Here is an 18,661-nt window from a genome sequence, read left to right on the forward strand (position 1 = left end):
CCAGAAAGCACACATGTATTGTATACAGCTGTATTTGTAAAAATTTTTTTTTTTTTTTTTTTTTTTTTTTTGACTGATTGGAGCAGTCCTTGAATTTACTAACTTTCACCTAGGTGAGAATTCACTTAAGTAGTCGAAACCAGTGAGGAACTGACCCTCTGTCCTAGTCTGTGCCTACCTAGTATGGTATAGGAATACAGGATACCCTATCTATGGACACTGGAGCAGCCATGCAGGATTTCTTGGGCATAGGAACTAACAGCCCCATAAAAGTAGTTTTTATGTCTAGGGAGCACAGCTCGGCCTCGGTCACCTGCAGCGACCTAAGGAGCACTCATAATCTTTCAGGGACTTCCATTCGGGTAAAAACGAGATCCGTAGACCTAAATACAGAAAAAGAATTCTGAGGCGAGTCAACATGAGGTAGAGGCTAGGTTTATTAATGACGTTTAAACACAGTTTTTGAGCGTGAGGGTTAAAAGAGAAAGAGAGGGGACCCAGGAGAAAGAGTAAGACATTCTCATGTGTGGGCATGGACTTCTCAAGAGAGGGTCCTGAGTACCCGCGGAGTGCCTTAGTATTAGCTTCAGGTACCAGCTTGGTGGATTTCAAGTCACATTGCAAAGCGCTGCTAAGAAACTTCTTTTTCTCTCATCTGATAAGGACGATGCTAGATGGCTCCAGCGATATCTTAGATGGAATTATAATCGAATAAAGCAAAACCAACAGCCACCACGGGTTGCCCAGGGGGTTCATAACACGGCCTTTTCCGTTAAGAGGGTTTCCTAGTTAGACTTCTAGAAAGCAGCAGGTTGGAAAGGGAGAAAGGCCTTAAGCAAAGGTTAATTGTGGCTGAATATTTGATTCTCTGCTGGTGAGAGGCTTGAACCGCAGACTCTACTAGCGCGAAACGAAGAGCGCATCACATTCCTTTCTCCTGCCCCTCCCCCACCCACCCTCCCATTCCCCACCTCCCCACTTCCTCCTGTCTTTCTGCTCTACCTCGCGGTCTGTGACCCTTTGTTCAGGCTTCTGAGCCTCTGCAGTAGCAAACACCGCGGGCCTGGGCCTCTCCCAGCTGAGTGGAAGTGTTTGCTTCCCTCCCTAGAGATGGCAAATCCCGAGGTGCTGGTTAGCAGCTGCAGCGCTCGCCAAGATGAAAGCCCCTGCACTTTCCACCCGAGCTCGTCCCCGTCAGAGCAGCTTCTCTTAGAAGACCAGATGAGGCGGAAACTCAAGTTCTTTTTTATGAATCCTTGTGAGAAGTTCTGGGCTCGGGGTAGGAAGCCATGGAAACTTGCCATACAGATTCTGAAAATCGCGATGGTGACTATCCAGGTAAGCATCTTCCCGCAGGAGTTAGGCGGAGCCTCAGCATAACAGAGAAGGCGGCCACTGGTTCGCCAAACAACTTTTAACTGCACCTGTAAGGACAGACAATAAATAAAGATACAAATTTAAACCCTTCTCCCTTCGACTTTGTTTCTTTGTCCTCTCTTTCTTTCTCTTGATTCTTTTTTTAAAAAGTATTTTTTTTTTTTTTTTTTTTGAGACAGGCTCACTATTTAGGCCCAATTGGCCCTGAACTTCTCTGTAGACCAGACAGGCCTTGAATTCACAAGAGACCTCCGTCTTCCCAGTGTTGGTAAAGTGTGTACCACGACACCTGGCTCTTTCTTACTTTTTTATTATGATAATTTTAATGCCATAGTATTTTTCAGGAATAAACATTTTTAGCAGTTGGATCCTCAGGAAGAGTTATCTTTCTTGAGAGTTATCTCCATCTCTCACAGATGTCATCTGATTCCCAACATGAGTTCTTTCTTTTATTCCTAATATGGTGGGCATTTCTTTCTCTAGAAACTGCATGGTGTTTTGCCATAGGCAACTTCTTGGATTCCTTAGACTCTATGATTCCTCCAGCCCCAATCCTGAAAACCGTGGTGCAGAAGATTATGGGGTTGGCAGCAGGGGCCTTGCATTGCCTGTGGAATGTGCTCCTTCGCTTTTGTTAGAAAGGAAAATTTCAATCTGCCTTCCATAACTTATTTACATATTTTTGAGGAATCATGTTTTTGTGAGAGTTGCCCAGGCTGGTGTTGTTTATTATTAAAACATGTTTGGGGCTGGCAAGGTGGCTCTGCTGGTAAAGGGTGCTTGCCACCAAGCCTGGCAACCTGTGTGTGATTTCTAGAACCCACATGGTAGAAGGTATGAGCTGACTTTTGCCAATTGTCCTCTGACCTCCGTACACGTGTGTAATCACAAAGAAAAAAAAAAGGGTAAAAAAAATTTCCTGCTGGTGAGAGGAAGTTATCTCTTGTAAAAAGCAGAAAGGAAAAAAATGAAGACAAGGTTTAGATTTGCATATTTATTTTCCATTCTTGGCGAACACCTGCTATTGAAAGAGAGGGTGTTTTTTGTTTTTGTTTTTTAATATTGAGATTGATAATCTTAATTGCTTACTGGAAACAAGCACTTAGGACTAGCAGACCAAGGCAGTTTCTAGAGTCATCTGAAGTTGGTAGGATTCTTATCTGAACTGGGGTGACCCCTCATCCCAGTACAGCAGTTCATGTCATTGTGACCACCCTCCTACTGGGGAAATCCCAGTCTCTGCCTTACAGAGAGGGACACTGATGCTTACGGGTTTAAAAGGCTGTGTGGCTCATACGTAGTAACATGGAAGCAGGCACAGGTTTTCTTTAATATATCACCAAGAAAACATGCTCGGTTCCCAGTAAATACTTGGCAACTCACACTTGAAATCCTTAATTTCCAGATGATAATGCAATATGTCACAGCACTGAAAAGCTTATGTGTGCCATTTCAATGGTGGAGCCTGTATCAGCTGGGCAAGAATGCTATTTACTTAGAGTATTACCAGGGCACACTTGGGTGGTGGCTGTGTGCCAAGCTCAGCGCTTTATACATGTGTTCACACTCACGTCTTAATTAGACCTGAGCGGTGCATCTCTGCCTCGGGCAGTGAGCAGGCTTAGTGTGCATCCCTGTGGGATACAGGAGACCAGAGCAGAGAAAGTGATGCACACACCCGGAGCCGCACATTCTCAGGCTGGTGTCCTGAATTACTCCTCGTCTTTTAGAGGAATCGTCCGATCTCCCAATAGTTACTCCAGTGGTCCCGAGGAAAGTTAGTCGGTGCTTTAAGCCTTTTGGTAAGAAACTCACAAAAGTGTTTAAGTAAGTGTTTAAAAAGGAACAGATAGTTTGTTTTGGAGATGAGGTCTCAATCTATTGTCAGGGCTTTTTTTGGAAGTCACTATGAAATCACTATGACTGGCTGCTAATTCAGTGCAGTCATACTGCCTTAGACTCCTAAGTGCTGGAATTACAGGTAGGACAGGCAGGAGCCTTCACCGCTCGCTCTCTCTCTCTCTCTCTCTCTCTCTCTCTCTCTCTCTCTCTCTCACACACACACACACACACACATACACACATACACACACACAGTGTGTATCTCTGTGTGTCCATCTTTGGGTAAGTGGTGTGTATGTGTGTGCACACGTGCGCTTGTGCGCATACAAATGACATGCACGTGGAGATCTGAGGACAGCCAAGTCTCCTTTACCTTCTAACAGAATCTGCTGTTCGCCACTGTGTACACCAGCCTACCTAGTGGGCTTCTGAATATCTCCTCTCCTGTGTCCCCATAGTCATACTGGACTGCTGGCACACACCAGCAGTGGTTGTGGTTTGTGCTTTTCTGTGGTTCTGGAGATTTGAACTCAGGTCCTCATACTTGTAAGAAAAGTGCTCTCATTCATGAAATCACCTCCCGGCCCCCAAGTCGAGAGCCTTCTGGGTATCCTGCCCAACCCCTCACAGATGCTTGCCAGTCAGGCCCCTAACCCACACGCCTCGATTTCTTTTCTGTTCAGAGTTTTTCATCCTCACGGTGTTTCTTTTCTTCTTTAAGCTGGTCCTGTTTGGACTAAGTAACCAGATGGTAGTAGCTTTCAAAGAAGAGAACACGATAGCCTTCAAACACCTCTTCCTAAAGGGCTACATGGATCGAATGGACGACACCTATGCAGTGTACACTCAGAATGAAGTGTATGACCAGATCATCTTTGCAGTGACCCAGGTAAGTCAACTGTGCATCGAGTGTTGATTTTGTCTGTCTGTTTTAGGTATCAAGGGTTAAACTCTGGGCCTTACACGAGCTAAACAAGTGTTCTAATAGTGAGATATCCAGACAGTGTGTGCATTCTTGGGAGAAAGAACAGGCTGGAGAAATGGACTATATAGAAACCAACACTCAAGCACGTGTGCTCGTGAGCATGCAAATGACATGCATGGCATTTCTGCTTGGAGATAACTTATGAATAAACTATTTAAATATAGTTTAAGGGCCGAAGAGATGGCTTAGCAGTTAAGAGTACTTGTTGCTCTTTGAGAGGACTTGAGTTTGCTTCTCAGCATCTTTATTGGGCAGCTCAGAACTGCCTGTAATCTCAGCTTCAGGGGAATCTATTGTGTTTCTGGCCTTGGCTGGTATCCCTTCACACACACACACACACGTAAAATAAAACAGATATTTAAAAATTGATTGAAAAATATTGCTATACTCATATACAAGTAAAAACCGATTTTAAAAAAAGGATATAATTCCTACCAGCAGAAAGGTAGGATTTCAATGACTCATTTAAAAGAATCAGGGATAGGACTTGATGTGAGAGCTTCAATATTCAAAATTACTAACAGAATATAGGTAGTCATTAAGTCTTCAAAGCTTATACTTTTGGAGACTTATAATAACTAACAAGCATATTAATTTTGCAGTTTGGGTAACAAGCAAGGCCTTCAAGCTCATGTAAAAGAGAGGCTTTTATGCCAGGCCTGGTAATGGTTATTCTGTGATGCTGACTAACTGACTGCCTGGCAGAAAATAAGCTTGTTTTTCATCCTCCAGACTCAAGTTTTCATTCTGGGTTATTCTTGCTATAATTAGTACTTTCTCAAGGTCCCAAATCACTTCTTTTGAAGGGATAATTAAAAGTGCTTTTGTGGTCAGTGTTTTTGGCCTAGGTTAGCCTCAGATCACATTCCAAAATCATTAAATCCCTTCTTAAACACGTCCCGGAGCAGCCATGACTCCTCATTTCTGGAAGCAGCTTATTCAAACCGAGGCCGTGAGCCACTAGCATGGAGCACCAGCAGCGGCTCGGATGAAGCTCATCTTTGCGGAGGCAGGACTCCTGCTAGCCTTGCGGACAGGAAGCCTAATCAGACACAGAAGCTGCCCAGAATGGGTAAAGAGAATCACGCCGCACGATTGTACAGAGAAAATAACAAGTAGCTCGCTGATGAAGATGAGTTTAGAGACTTTAAAAAAAAAGTGTGTGTGCGTGTGTGGAGGTGCTTGTGAGTGTATATGCATGTGTGAATGTGTGTGTATGTGTGTGAGAGTACGTGTTTATGTGTGTATATGAGTGTGTGTGAGTATATCTTCCACCTGGGTCAGAGTCCTATGCGTGTGTGTGTGTGTGTGTGTGTGTGAGAGAGAGAGAGAGAGAGAGAGAGAGAGAGAGAGAGAGAGAGAATGTATGTGCATGAGAGAAATAGAGTATGTGTCTTAATTAGGGTTTTACTGCTGTGAATAGACACCATGACCAAGGCAACTCTTACAAAGACAANATTTANTTGAGGCTGGCTTACAGATTCAGAGGTTTAGTCCATTATCATCAAGGCGGGAGCATGGCAGTGTCCAGGCATGGTGCAGGAGGAAATGAGAGTTCTACATTTTCATCTAGGAAAAGACTGGCTCCCAAGTGGTTAGCAGGAGGGTCTTAAAGGCAATACCCACAGTGACACACTTCCTCCAACAAGGCTACCCCTACTCCAACAGGCTAATGGTGCTGCTCCCTGGACCAAGCACATTCAAACCACCACAGTATTTATTTGTGTGTGTGAGAGAATATGTGTATATATATGTGTGTTAGAGAGAGTGATGTGTGTATGTGAGTGTGTGTGTGTGTGTGTGTGTGTGTGTGTGTGTGTGTATGTGAGTGTGTGTGAGTGTGTGTGTGGTGTTTGTGCAGGACATGACATTTGAGTGAAGCTCAGAGGACAAGCTCAGTTGCCAGTCCTCAACTTCTATCTAGTCTGAGGTCAGAGTCTTTTTCATCATTACATATTCTAAGCTAGGTGGCATTCTAGAGAATGCTCCTGTCACTGAACCCTGTCTTATCACAGGGACACTGGAATTACAGAGGCATGCTCCTGTGCCTGGTTTGGGTGTAGGGGATTTGAACTCAGGTCCTTATGATTGCTGGTAAGCACTTTACACACTGAGCCATCTCTCAGCCCTAGATTTAGCTTTTGAGTGTATTAACTCTCTGTAAAACGTTGTACTAGATTTGTTTGTGTCTTAGAGGTTATGCAGAGACAAGAAGTAAACCATCCGCTACTTTTTGTTGTTTTGAGATGGGACCTGATGTAACCCAAAGTGACTTCAAACTCTTGGAAGCAGAGGCTGGCTTTGATCTCTCAATCCTGCTGCCTCCACTTCTGAAAAGCAATCCCTATGCCTGACTAAAGGCCAGGTAGATTCTTTGTAACCCTTTCTTAGCTTTATCAGGAGGGCCACACTCAGCCTTCAGAACACTGCGTCTGGCACTGGAACCACTCTCCTTGCTAGATCTCCGTGTCCTCTCCACCAGGAGTCCTTATCTTAGCTGCCACACTTCTTTCTGCTACTATAGGAAAATACCTGTAGTCGATATGTGAAGACGTTTCCTCCTCACAGTTCTGAGAGGCTAAGATCAAGGTGTCTGCATGCTTAGCTCTTGTATCTCCCTGCTGTGGCCTCCATGATGAAAGGGATGCAGATGGGTGAAGGATCCCCATAGTCCCTCCGGCCCTGTTATGTCAGAACTGTGTGGGCTACCAGATCAAATGTAGCGTGGTAATTACTGCATCTGGCTGTTTTTTTTTAGTCCCCACTCAGTGGCCTCAGCACCTTTGCTTTCTAAAGAATCCACAAAAAAAAAAATCATAGCTCATATTACAAAATACTGCTCATGTGTTAGAGAGATGCATGGTCTGTCGGTGTCCATACATACATCTAAAAGAGACACGTGTTCTGTCTGTGTTCACAAATGCATCTACACCTGACTCAGAAACTGGCCCTTCTGATCTCCACCACTCTTCTTTAGAGCCTCTCCCTCCGATGCAGCATCCGAGGGTGTGTTTCCTGGATGTCTGCACCCCGAGGGGAGACATGGCCAGCAACGGCTATCATGGCTTTGCTTCTGCCCTGGCTGGCACCTCTTTGGCCCTGGGTGGTGTTCCATTTCTGTCTCTCTTTTCGGGTGAAGTACTTGCAGCTTCAGAACATCTCCGTGGGCAATCACGCTTATGAGAACAAGGGGACTAAGCAGTCGGCGATGGCAGTCTGTCAGCACTTCTATAGGCAAGGAACCATCTGCCCCGGGAACGACACCTTTGACATCGATCCAGAAGTTGAAACAGGTGATGATCCCCTATAGCCTCCAACTCCTGTTTTTAACTCCTTGATTGATACCTAAGCCCTGTGATAACTTCATCTCTGTAAACACTGATGGACAGTACCCTCATGGCATAGGAAGAACTATACAAAAGTTCTTATGTGCCAACTTCTATCATGAACCGTTTGTTATAAAACTTAGGACAGATAGTGGTGGCGCATACCTTTAATCCCAGCACTTGGGAGGCAGAGGTAGGTGAATTTCTGAGTTCGAGGCCAGCCTGGTCTACAGAGTGAGTTCCAGGACAGCCAGGGCTACACAGAGAAACTCTGTCTCAAAAAAAAAAAAACCTAAAAAACCAAAAACAAACAAACAAAAAAAACCTCATGAATTCAAAAGAAAAACAAATAGGGAAAGCATCAGGGAACTAGAGGCAGGGAGAGCAATGATGTTCTGAGACAGAGCTTGAGTCTTTCTAAATCGTCAACAACTCCAGTAGACACAGGACAAGGGCAGCGATACTGAGTTCTTACAGTCTTGATTCTAAAAGGAATCAATATGAGCAGCTGATCTTGACCGTTGTCCTCTGGAAATGCAGTTATATCTATGGCTTTGTCCCTTTCTGTGGCAGAATGTTTCCTTATAGAGCCAGATGAAGCTTCCCACCTTGGAACTCCTGGAGAAAATAAACTCAACCTGAGCCTGGACTTCCACAGGTGAGGAAAACGGAGGGGCACACAGCTCGGCTCTGTGTGTGACCCCCTCATCTCAAACATCCTCTGCTTTCCAGGCTTCTGACGGTGGAGCTCCAGTTTAAGCTCAAAGCCATCAATCTGCAGACAGTTCGCCACCAGGAGCTTCCCGACTGTTACGACTTTACGCTGACTGTAAGTGTGGGTTGTGCTCCATGTGGCACCTACCTAGAGAAAAATCATTTTAACCAGGTGTATGGTTCATTTGCTGGTGCTAAGGCGTTGTCAAAAATATAGGACGTGCCACTCGAATGTGCCGGGGACATTGCTCCGACCAGCTCTAGTCTCTGCATGCTGCTAACTTGCTGTTTGTCTTCTGTCCCTTGGTGCATGTTCTGTAAGTCAGGGACTCGCCTGCGTGTTACTGTCTCCACTGTGGCACCTGCTGCACAGCAGATGACCAAGTACCAAAGGATCACTATCATGAAGGGCATAACAAACACATAAGTCTTCAAATGTTGTAACTTCCCCCCCCCCTGTGATATTCTTCTAAAAACCCTACCCAGCATGCTTCCGTCTTGGGGAGATCCATCATCTGCTGAGGCTTATTGAAATGTAACTCATATCTGCTGAGTCCCTATCTGTCCTTGAGGCTCTTTATGTGGAAAAAGAATAATTTCTCATTGGTGAGGACTTTCCACTCCACCAAATGACACTGGCATCTCCTCGTGTGGGGTGTGGGCTGTGTTCTTCAGCCATTGTGGGCAGTGTAGCCAATGGCAGTGACTTCATTTGTGTAGGGAGAGAGGCTGATACTCCATCCCGAGGGCACGCAGAGTGACTGGACTCTTTGAAGTTACTTAGAACCTCATACTTGAAGCTCCATCTGCCTTCTCTGTGTGGAGAAACTTCAACAAAACCCAACGGCAGAGGATTTTGAGCACTTTTAAAAGTCCTTTGAGAATTTCATAGACAAGTACCATGTATTTTGATCATATTCACCAGCACTGCCCCCCTCCAACTCCTCCCAGAACCTGTTCTACAATCTTCCCACTTAGTCCAGTCGACGATGCCTCAGTGCACACAGGTAGGAGTTATCTCCAGAGCATGGACAACTTATCAGAGGCCACACATCCCAACAAAATGGATGACTCTCTCCCAGTAGCCATCAGATGCCAACAGCTCCTCAGCTAAGGGTGTGGTCTCATGTGTCTATGATGTAAAGTCAGCTGACTTGATCTTGTGCTGCTGTGAGTTGATGAAAACAGTTGCCCTGTTACGTCCAGAAGACACCATTCACAGCAGTCCGCCCCACATTCCGTCTTACAGTCTTTCTGCCCCACCCCTTCTGTGATATTCCCTGAGCATGGGGGTGGAGCAGAGTAAGGTAGATATTCATTTAGGACTAAGCTGTAAATGAAGGACTTTCAAGTGAACCTTTTCCATTTTTTGTTGAGAAAGGGGAAGAAAAATATAGATGGATTTTCTTGCCTTTCCTTCTTTCTCTCTGCACGGAGGAAGCAAGAGAGTTAGATGGAGACACAGGAGGATCACGCCAAGTTTGGTGCTGTAGCTTTGTGCTGTTTGTACGGAGCATCTTCAACTGGTTATCTCAGAAGCAAGAATGCTTGCAACTCTGCCACCAAGCCCTTTGTAATACGTGGGAGGTCAGAGTGATGGAGGAATATAAGCCTAGAATGAAAAAAATAAAGCAAAACACCTCTCCATTTGGAGTGTCTAAGGACAGGAACGATGTGCCTCTGTGCTTGTGCTTCTGTGTTTGCATAATTTGCCTGAACACCAAAAGGTATCTGTTGATAAGGTCGGTTGGGAAGGTGCACAGAGGAAACCTGTACAAATTCAGCACACAAGTCAGGTGTCTGGAACAGGAGGGAGAGCACTCTTGTTTGCTAAGGTGTCCAGGGCTAGAATGCATCCTAGAAACACACGGTTTAGATGCTAAAATCTCTCTACTGCAGATCTAATTCAGTGTTATCACCTCACAGAGAAATGAAGGGGCACACTCAGGGATTAGCAGAAACCGGTACCAGCTGGTCAGAAGCGAGGATCAGCATGTCCTGTGTCCTCTGAAGAACTGCTTCCTGGTGGATTTACAGACCTATCTTGACTCCCAAACCTAGTCACGCATCCTGGACCCCTCTTCCTGTCTTTACAGATAACATTTGACAACAAGGCTCACAGTGGGAGAATCAAAATAAGCTTAGACAACGACATTTCTATCAGAGAATGCAAAGAGTGGCATGTGTCTGGATCAAGTAAGTTGTGAGCTCTACTCGTTCTCAGGATGCTAATTAAGTCATCAAGCATCACATTACTACCCGCAGGATGTAGGGATCACGAAGTAAAAGACTGGGCCAGTCCCAGGCCCTTGACCATCTGAAGGCAGATTGGGTTGCTGTGGATGTCTGGTGATTCAGTCAGTACATAGTAGCATCCAACATCTCCTTACCTTCTCTACAGTCCTTACTGACTACATACTCACGGTTCTGCACTAAAAGAGCATGCATACCTATTTTCCTCACTTAATATCTTTAAATATCTCAATGGGCAGCAGAATCCGTATGTTCACAGATGAAGAAACCAAGGGTCAGGAGCAATGTCTTACATCGAGGGAGAAGGGAGGATTTGACCTTGAAGCTATGACATTGTAGTTATCATTCATCTGGCTTCAAAAGCAGAGTGATATGGGAAGAAAAACCTGTTCTAGAAACATAAACAAAAAATCAGATTAGAACGAGTCCTGTCTGGAACAGGAAAACACTGCCAGGAAAGAATTTCCCTGAGCTGTTATCTAGGTCCTCTGAAGTAGCCCAGATGGTAGGTTTTTGTGCCGCCTTTCGGTCATGACTAGACAACACAAGAGATTACATGGGCTCTACCGAGGACAAGAGGAAGAATCTTTGATACCTGCTGAGATGCGCTTTCCACAAGAGAGTCGGTAGAGCTGAGCTGGGTCTGGACTGTGTGAGTGTCAGACCAGCATGAGGGTAGTCACCGATGGACAGTGTGTGTATGAGTGTATGGCGCTCTGGAACCGCAAGCCTCACTACTGTCATGGATACAAACTCGGAGCAGCATCTCACATGGAGTAAATGGGAGCATCCAAAGTGCCTGGCACCGAGGCTGCCTCTCAAACGCTTGCTTTTGGTTTTTAAGTCTCTCTAATGCAGTGTTAGACATTTGGGCAGCCATTAGAAGCCTCTGGGTATGGTTTATTACTGATCTTCCTGAAATTGCTTCCTCACAGTAGCCTGGTAGAGATAAACTCGGAGGACTCGGTGGCTGCTGCCCTCTTTTAATGGCACCTGCATGTGGGCCACGATGGCATTTATGACTCTCCAGGATTTCAATATGTCTGAAAAGATGGTCTTCTCTCCTCCCCCAACTCCCCTTCCTCCTATATTTTCTCTCTCTTCTTCTATTCATTTCTTCTTTCTTTTATTCCTCTCACTTCTTTTCCTCTTTTCCCCCTCCTCCTATATTGCTTAGACAGGGTCTCTTATATAGCCTAGGCTATCCTATAACTCATGATCTTTCCGCCTTGTTCTCCAAGTGCTGGGACTTTAAGTGTGAGCCACCAAGCCTGGCAGAAACTGCTCATTTCTTGTTTCCCAAGGCTCAGTTAAAGCCTTGATGAGGCCTCTTTTCTGGCTACCTTCTCCAGTGTGGAGCAATGGCTCTGAAACATAGCCTTGTACCTGGAGGGTTCAGGGACATTATGACTTCTGATTCAGCAGTTTTATGGCAAGAGCTGAGGATGTCTTCTAACAAAACTAAAAACAAACAGAACAACCTGGTGCACAGTGGCTGTGAACGTTTAAACGCCAACCGTGCTGCTTGCTTATCATGTGGCCTTGGCACATGATGGGACCTCCTTGTGCTTCAGTTTTCTCAAGTTCAAAGTGGGCTAAGCATGGCAGTTTCATGGGGGCTGTTGTGAGGATCCTGTACACACAAAGTGTGTGGAATAGAGTCAGGTGGGAAGTGTGCTGAGCACCATTTGTGTTTGTGACTTAATGTGTCTTGTACCCCTCCATCAGTGCCTATTGTCCATGTACCTGCTCACTTCTTTGCTTGTCTCACGTCACAGATGCTCCTGTTAGGCCCAGGGTCTTGTCTGTTTTGTTTTCCACTGTGTTCCAGCACCTGGCTAAGTGCCTGGTACATGAGGATGCTGAATGCGTATTTTTTTATTATAATTTTTTATTACGTATTTTCCTCAATTAATTTCCAATGCTATCCCAAAAGTCCCCCATACCCTCCTCCCCCCCCTACTCCCTTACCCACCCATTCCCACTTTTTGGTCCTGGCATTCCCCTGTACTGGGGCATATAAAGTTTGCTTGTCCAATGGGCCTCTCTTTCCAGTGATGGCCAACTAGGCCATCTTTTGATACATATGCAGCTAGAGTCAAGAGCTCCGGGGTACTGGTTAGTTCATAATATTGTTGCACCTACAGGATTGCAGATCTCCCTAGCTCCTTGGATACTTTCTCTAGCTCCTCCATTGGGGGCCCTGTGATCCATCCAATAGCTGACTGTGAGCATCCACTTATGTGTTTGCTAGGCCCCGGTGAATGCGTATTTTATACCCAGCTAAGTATCTTATCAAGCAATGTAGGAGTTGGAAGGCTTAATTATTGATTGATTGAGCTTTTTTTTTTTTTTTTTTTTTAAGAGGATTTCACTATGTGTAGCCCAGGTTGACTGAAAACTTAGTATATAATCCAAGCTAGCCTAGACTTCATGGTATTCCTTCTGCTGCTTGCTTCCCACTGCTGGGATAATAGGTGTGCATATCACACCCACAAGGAGAACCTATTCAGTATAAAGACTACAGGCTGATAATGAAAGATCTTTGATTTGTTTTTGGTTTTCTTGGAAGGACCTTCAGCTTTAAAAAAAATACTAATGGAAAGAGTGCTCTCAGGACTTCCTGTCCTTGTCATTCTGAAATGTTTGAATTATCTGAATTATTTGAGAAAGAAGTCACATCATCGTGTTAATGTTTCCATGGCCCTCTGTCTTCCAGTTCAGAAGAACACACACTACATGATGATCTTTGATGCCTTTGTCATTCTGACCTGCTTGGCCTCACTGGTGCTGTGTGCCAGGTCTGTGATTAGGGGTCTTCAGCTTCAGCAGGTAAGTGCTGCTCCCCAAGACACTGCTGATGCGCTCAGCCACACTGAAGCTCACGTTGTCTCTCCTCTTCCCAAAAGGAGTTTGTCAACTTTTTCCTTCTTCACTACAAGAAGGAAGTTTCGGCCTCCGATCAGATGGAGTTCATCAATGGGTGGTACATTATGATCATCATTAGTGACATATTGACAATCGTTGGATCAGTTCTGAAAATGGAAATCCAAGCCAAGGTACTATGTTCTTCCCAACTGTGCAATCACAATGGTAAAATGTATTTTTCCAAACTGTGAAAAAATTCTTTTGGTCTTTGTATTCAGTTAACTTGAAACTGACAACAGCAGTTTTCTTAACTCTAGTTAAGTCTTAACTCTAGAAGTCTCTCTCTCTCTCTCTCTCTCTCTCTCTCTCTCTCTCTCTCTGTGTGTGTGTGTGTGTGTGTGTGTGTGTGTGTGTGTGTGAGATAGTGTGTGTGGATGAGATAGTGTCTCTGTGGAGCCTTGACTGTCTAGGAGTTCTTTCTCACAGCTCTGCCTCCCTCTGCCTCCTGGGTGGTAGGATTAAAGGCATACACCACCACCACTCAGCTACTAGAAGTCTCTCAAGCAGAGTTTTAAAGAGCATAATCCACAAACTGATAGGCTAGTTCATCTGAGTGGCTAGATCGAGAGAGTTCAAAGTCTCCAGGTCACATACACCAAAAGTCATATACACACCAGGGAAATTCTGCTAAGAGTTGTCAAGAGGTCTCACAGAAAATGTTAAAGTTAAGATATTAGACTAAAAAATAAGAAGGGGAGGAGGAGGAGGAGTGGGGAGGCAAGAGGAGGAGGAGGGTGGGAAGAGGAGGAGGACGAGGGTGGGAAGAGGGGAATGAGGTCAAGGTACTTCTGTGTGAGTTTCTACCTTATTTCCTTTGCTCTTTCAATGTAAAAATATGCTCATTTTCTTTTCCCATTGATATTATTCTCCCAAAATAAGATTAATCTAGTCTAGAATTAGTCTTTCTTGCCAAGCCAATAAAAATTAACAATGTTCAAGTGAACCTTGTCAGTGTTATACTTTGCTAGTCTTGTCATCCAGGACCTGGTCGTAAACCGAGGCAGACTCCAAACACAGGGACTGGGTCAAAGGGCAGCTTGCTTCTCATCTCTGAAGCAGCCAGGGTGAGGCTCTAGGTTGCAGGTCGTTCAGGGACCTAAGCTCTCTGCATTTCGTTCCTTGCCAGATGCTAAGGGTTCATCCTGACTTCACGATTGACACAGGGTTGCCTCATGAGCTGGCTCCAGCCTGTGGGAAGTGAAAATACCAGATGGTGGCAGCCTTCCGGTGTCACGTGGCCATGGCTCAGGAGTAGCAGATTTCATTCCTGTTCACACGCTCTAGAGTGACATTAGTCAAACCCACCTGCACGGGGCGGGGCTGTGGGGAAGAAGGACAGAGATGCCTGAGAAGAACAGGGGCAAGATGGGGCCCACCATGGGCCAGCTGATACCATAACATGGCTGTATTTTCGTGTAGTTTAGCTTTAGGGAACCAAAAGAAAAATAATCATGGTGGATTTATAGTTAATATTTATTTATTTTATTAGTTTTAAGGGAGTATCACATGCAGCCCAGGTTCTCTCCAAACTCACCATGTAGCTGAGGCTGACCTTGAACTCTGATCTTCCTACCTCCACCTCCCCGGTTCTGGCGTTACAGGGATGCTCCGTGCACGACATCTTTTTTCTTTTTATCAACTACCATTTCCTTCCTTGAGCCTTCATAGTGTCCAGCATGGTTTTCATTTTTCTGGACCATCCTCTTCCCTTCTGAAACCTCTGGCACTTCCTCCTGCCCTCACCTCACTTCCTGTTTCATAGCAGTAAGAGACACCCCTTCCTTGTCTCCAGTGTCTGTCCATTCTGATACTGTGGATGATTTAGGCTGCTGTCCGGGGCTAGCTCCTTCACTTGCCTCTCAGGAGCTAGCTCCAGGTTCTTTCTTCTCTCTGGCAATTCTTTCCTCCTGTAACTCCCCCATACTATGTTTTTGCTTCTTCTGCAAAATTAAATTCCCAGGTCCTTTATACAGCTATTTCCCATGTCTCTGCTCCAGTTTATAGGATAAAAGATATCTAAGTACTACCTAACCTTGCTGATGATTCTAATCCCACCACTCCCCGCTCTTCCGGGATGTCTTCCCATCTGGCTGTGTCACATAGCCATGGGAATTCCTATCTGCTGTCGGCCGTGGATCACTGCTCTTTGTCCTGACCTGTCGGTAGCTTCCCACTGCTGGTTTGGTTAGCGTGTGTTGCCTTTCAGCTGAGGTGACTCTTGCCAGGTTTCCTCCAGATCCCGGTCTGTCAGAGTTTTCCTAGCTGCTTCCCCTCCGGGCGGCCAGCCCTCAGTGTGAGGATGTTTTGAGGCATCCTGTTTGAGCAGCCCTTTTTAGTCACTGCCTTGGTATTGTCGTCCTGACCCAGATAGATAGATATTTTGGTACCTCTGTAACAATATGTGTCAAATCTGCACCTTAAAGTCTCTATGCTGCAGCCTGCATAGCCAAGTTTCAACCTTACATCTTGACCGTCTGCTTATCTTCTCAGATTTAACATACCTAACTCAGAACTCCCCCAGCGCTTCTCAATCCAAATCCTTCTCTCACACTGCCTTTCCAGCCCTTGAACGGCACCTCTCAGTGTGTTCATTGCCTCAAACCTCGAGTTCACTGACGCTCCCCTCCTTTAGAAAACTCCTCTCTCCTATGCCTAATCTTAGAGGGAATTTATGTGTTCTGCCTCTGAGAAGGAGCCGGTCACCTGTATAGGCTGCACCCAGTCATCACCTGCTCTCACATTACTCCAAGCCCTCTGCTGGCAGTCTGTCAGCCATGCACCCGAAACTCGCCCATGCCTCTCCTCTTCAAGGCTCTCAAATCTCCCTGACCCATTTTGACAAAAACAACCTTAGATGTCTGTGTGTTGCAGCCTGAGTGCCCGTGAGGTCTTACACTACCCTCCCCTTACCTTCCCCCACTCTATCTGCTTCTCATTTCTTGTCAGGCTCCCTGCTGCCTCCGGTCCTTTGTATTTGCTGCTCTACAAGCCCAAGGCTCTTCGAGGTTTTGGGTTAACTTTCTCCCTCATTTCTTTGCTTCCATGTCACTTGTTCATTGAGATTGTTACTGCTCATCCTGTTCCATACTGCAAGCTCACACCCATTCCTTACCTCTCCCCACACCCGTGGCCATCTTCCTCAGCATTTACCATCACGGAATCTACTGGAGGCTGTGTTAATCTATTGCTGGTTTTTGTTCCGTATATTCCACTAGAGTGTAAGCGTTATGAAGGTTAAAACAAACAAACGAACAACCCCAAACTATCTGTTGCTTTATTCTTCACATCTAGAACAGCTCCTGGCACATAGCTATTTAATATTTCTTGCCTAACTGACATATTGCAATTTAACCAGTTTTCCCTATTCTATCTAGAGTCTCACAAGCTATGATGTCTGCAGCATACTTCTCGGGACGTCGACCATGCTCGTGTGGCTTGGAGTTATCCGATACCTGGGTTTCTTTGCGAAGTACAATGTAAGGAATCCTACAGAGTCCACTTGAGCTACTTCACTACTTTGACTAACGGGCGGAGGGATCTAACGCCCTCTCTTACTTCCGCAGCTCCTTATTCTGACCCTCCAGGCAGCGCTGCCCAACGTCATGAGGTTCTGTTGCTGTGCCGCTATGATCTATCTAGGCTATTGCTTTTGCGGATGGATTGTGCTGGGCCCTTACCATGAGAAGGTACCGTATTAGTTAAGTTTCTGTTTCTGTGAAGAGACACCGTAACTATGGCAGCTCTTATGAAGGAAAACATTGAACTGGGGCTGGCTCACAGTTTCAGAGGTTTGGTCCATTATTGTCATGGCAAGAAGCCTGTCAGTGTACAGGCAGACATGGTGCTGGAGAAGGAGCTGAGAGTTCTATATCTGGATCCACAGGCAGCAAGAATTGTGCACCACTGAGCCTGGGCTTGAGCTTCTGAGACATCAAAGTCTGTCCTGACAGTGACTTCTACCAACAAGGACATACCTACTCTAATAGGGTCACACCCCCCAATAGTGCCACTCCCTATGGGCCAACCATTCAAACCCATGCGTTAATGAGGCCGTTTCTATTCAAACCACCATAGGTACTGATAGCCAGCTCTCTTCCCGACATTGTTAAACTCATATGACAAGGCCAATGGCTTCTATTTTTATGACTACTATTGTTTATTCATTTCTATTTTTGTTTGTGTTCAGGTTGGCCTTGAACTCATGTATGTAGTCAAGGATGGCCTTGAAGTCCTGGTCCCTCCTGCCTCTACCACCCAAGTGCTGGGATGGCAGGTGTGTACCAACATACCTAATATGCTATTTTGCCCTTTTAAAAATATTAATACTTTTATTTATTCTTTGAGAAATTTACACATGCACACACATATTTTGATCATATTCATCTACTATTCCTCCCAATGCCTTCCAGATCTGCCCTTACATTCCCTGTAACTTAATGTTCTCTTTTTTATAACCCATTGGGTGTAATTAATGCTGCCCATATCCACATGGGTTGGGGGCCATCCATTAACGTGTGATCAGCTTACCAAGAATCACACACTGATTACCCCCAACCAGCAGCCATCAAACGCTGACAGTGTTTATCTTTCTTACATGAACTCCTTTGATCTGGTAATTCAGCCTGAAAATATGGACAGTCGTATATCTATACCCACATAACGAGTGTATCACTATTTATAAATCAGTCAAATGTGAACACCTCATGAGAATTATTGATCTGCTCCATTGCTTGACTTCCTGTTTGGAATATGTTAGATAAGTATGTTCCTTTTACCACCAGTGAGGTTGTTCAGTCTGTTTGAATTCACTCAAACACATCTGTAAAACTGTACAAAAAAACCCCTGTAGGAATATTTGAAAAGTTTGCTGCAAGAACTGTCTTGACTGTTAGCTGTTATCTTGAGTTGGATGAGCTTCAAGATGAGATGAGGGACCATTCGAGTCTGGAACCTGGGTGTCTCTGCAGAAGCATTCATTTCAAGGGTCTCTTTCTGTGAAAGGGAAAGGGTGGGAAGGGCAGGAAGGGAAGGGGAGGGGAGGGAAAGGAGAGGAGGGAAGGGGAAGGGAGGGAAGGTCAGGGAAAGGGAGCAAAGGGGAGAGAGGGGGAAGGAGGGAAGGGAAGGGAAAAGGGAAGGGAAGGGAAAGGGAAGGGGAAAGGGAAAGGGAAAGGGAAAGGGAAAGGGAAAGGGAAAGGGAAAGGGAAAAGGGAAAGGGAAAGGGAAAGGGAAAAGGGAA

At 45.3% G+C, this 18,661-nt stretch overlaps 1 protein-coding gene across 4 annotated transcripts in view; it reads left to right on the forward strand.

Moving 5' to 3' along the window:
* Mcoln3 (mucolipin 3) overlaps window positions 1-18,661 on the forward strand; it is a 28,214-nt gene that overhangs the window by 6,622 nt on the left and 2,931 nt on the right. For 3 of the 4 annotated variants that reach the window (XM_029474888.1, XM_029474887.1, XM_029474889.1), the window contains exons 3-11: window positions 3,941-4,108; window positions 7,344-7,497; window positions 8,104-8,188; window positions 8,263-8,359; window positions 10,341-10,440; window positions 13,217-13,329; window positions 13,407-13,556; window positions 16,800-16,901; window positions 16,989-17,111. In XM_029474888.1, coding sequence (XP_029330748.1) covers window positions 3,941-4,108; window positions 7,344-7,497; window positions 8,104-8,188; window positions 8,263-8,359; window positions 10,341-10,440; window positions 13,217-13,329; window positions 13,407-13,556; window positions 16,800-16,901; window positions 16,989-17,111 — 1,092 coding nt within the window. Of the gene's footprint in view, window positions 1-804; window positions 875-1,108; window positions 1,339-3,940; window positions 4,109-7,343; window positions 7,498-8,103; window positions 8,189-8,262; window positions 8,360-10,340; window positions 10,441-13,216; window positions 13,330-13,406; window positions 13,557-16,799; window positions 16,902-16,988; window positions 17,112-18,661 lie in introns of those variants that run through there. The other variant, XM_021158444.2, reaches the window with a different exon arrangement.

The sequence above is a fragment of the Mus caroli genome, chromosome 3 (genome assembly GCF_900094665.2).
Source record: "Mus caroli chromosome 3, CAROLI_EIJ_v1.1, whole genome shotgun sequence".
In the NCBI taxonomy this organism is placed as follows: Eukaryota; Metazoa; Chordata; class Mammalia; order Rodentia; family Muridae; genus Mus; species Mus caroli.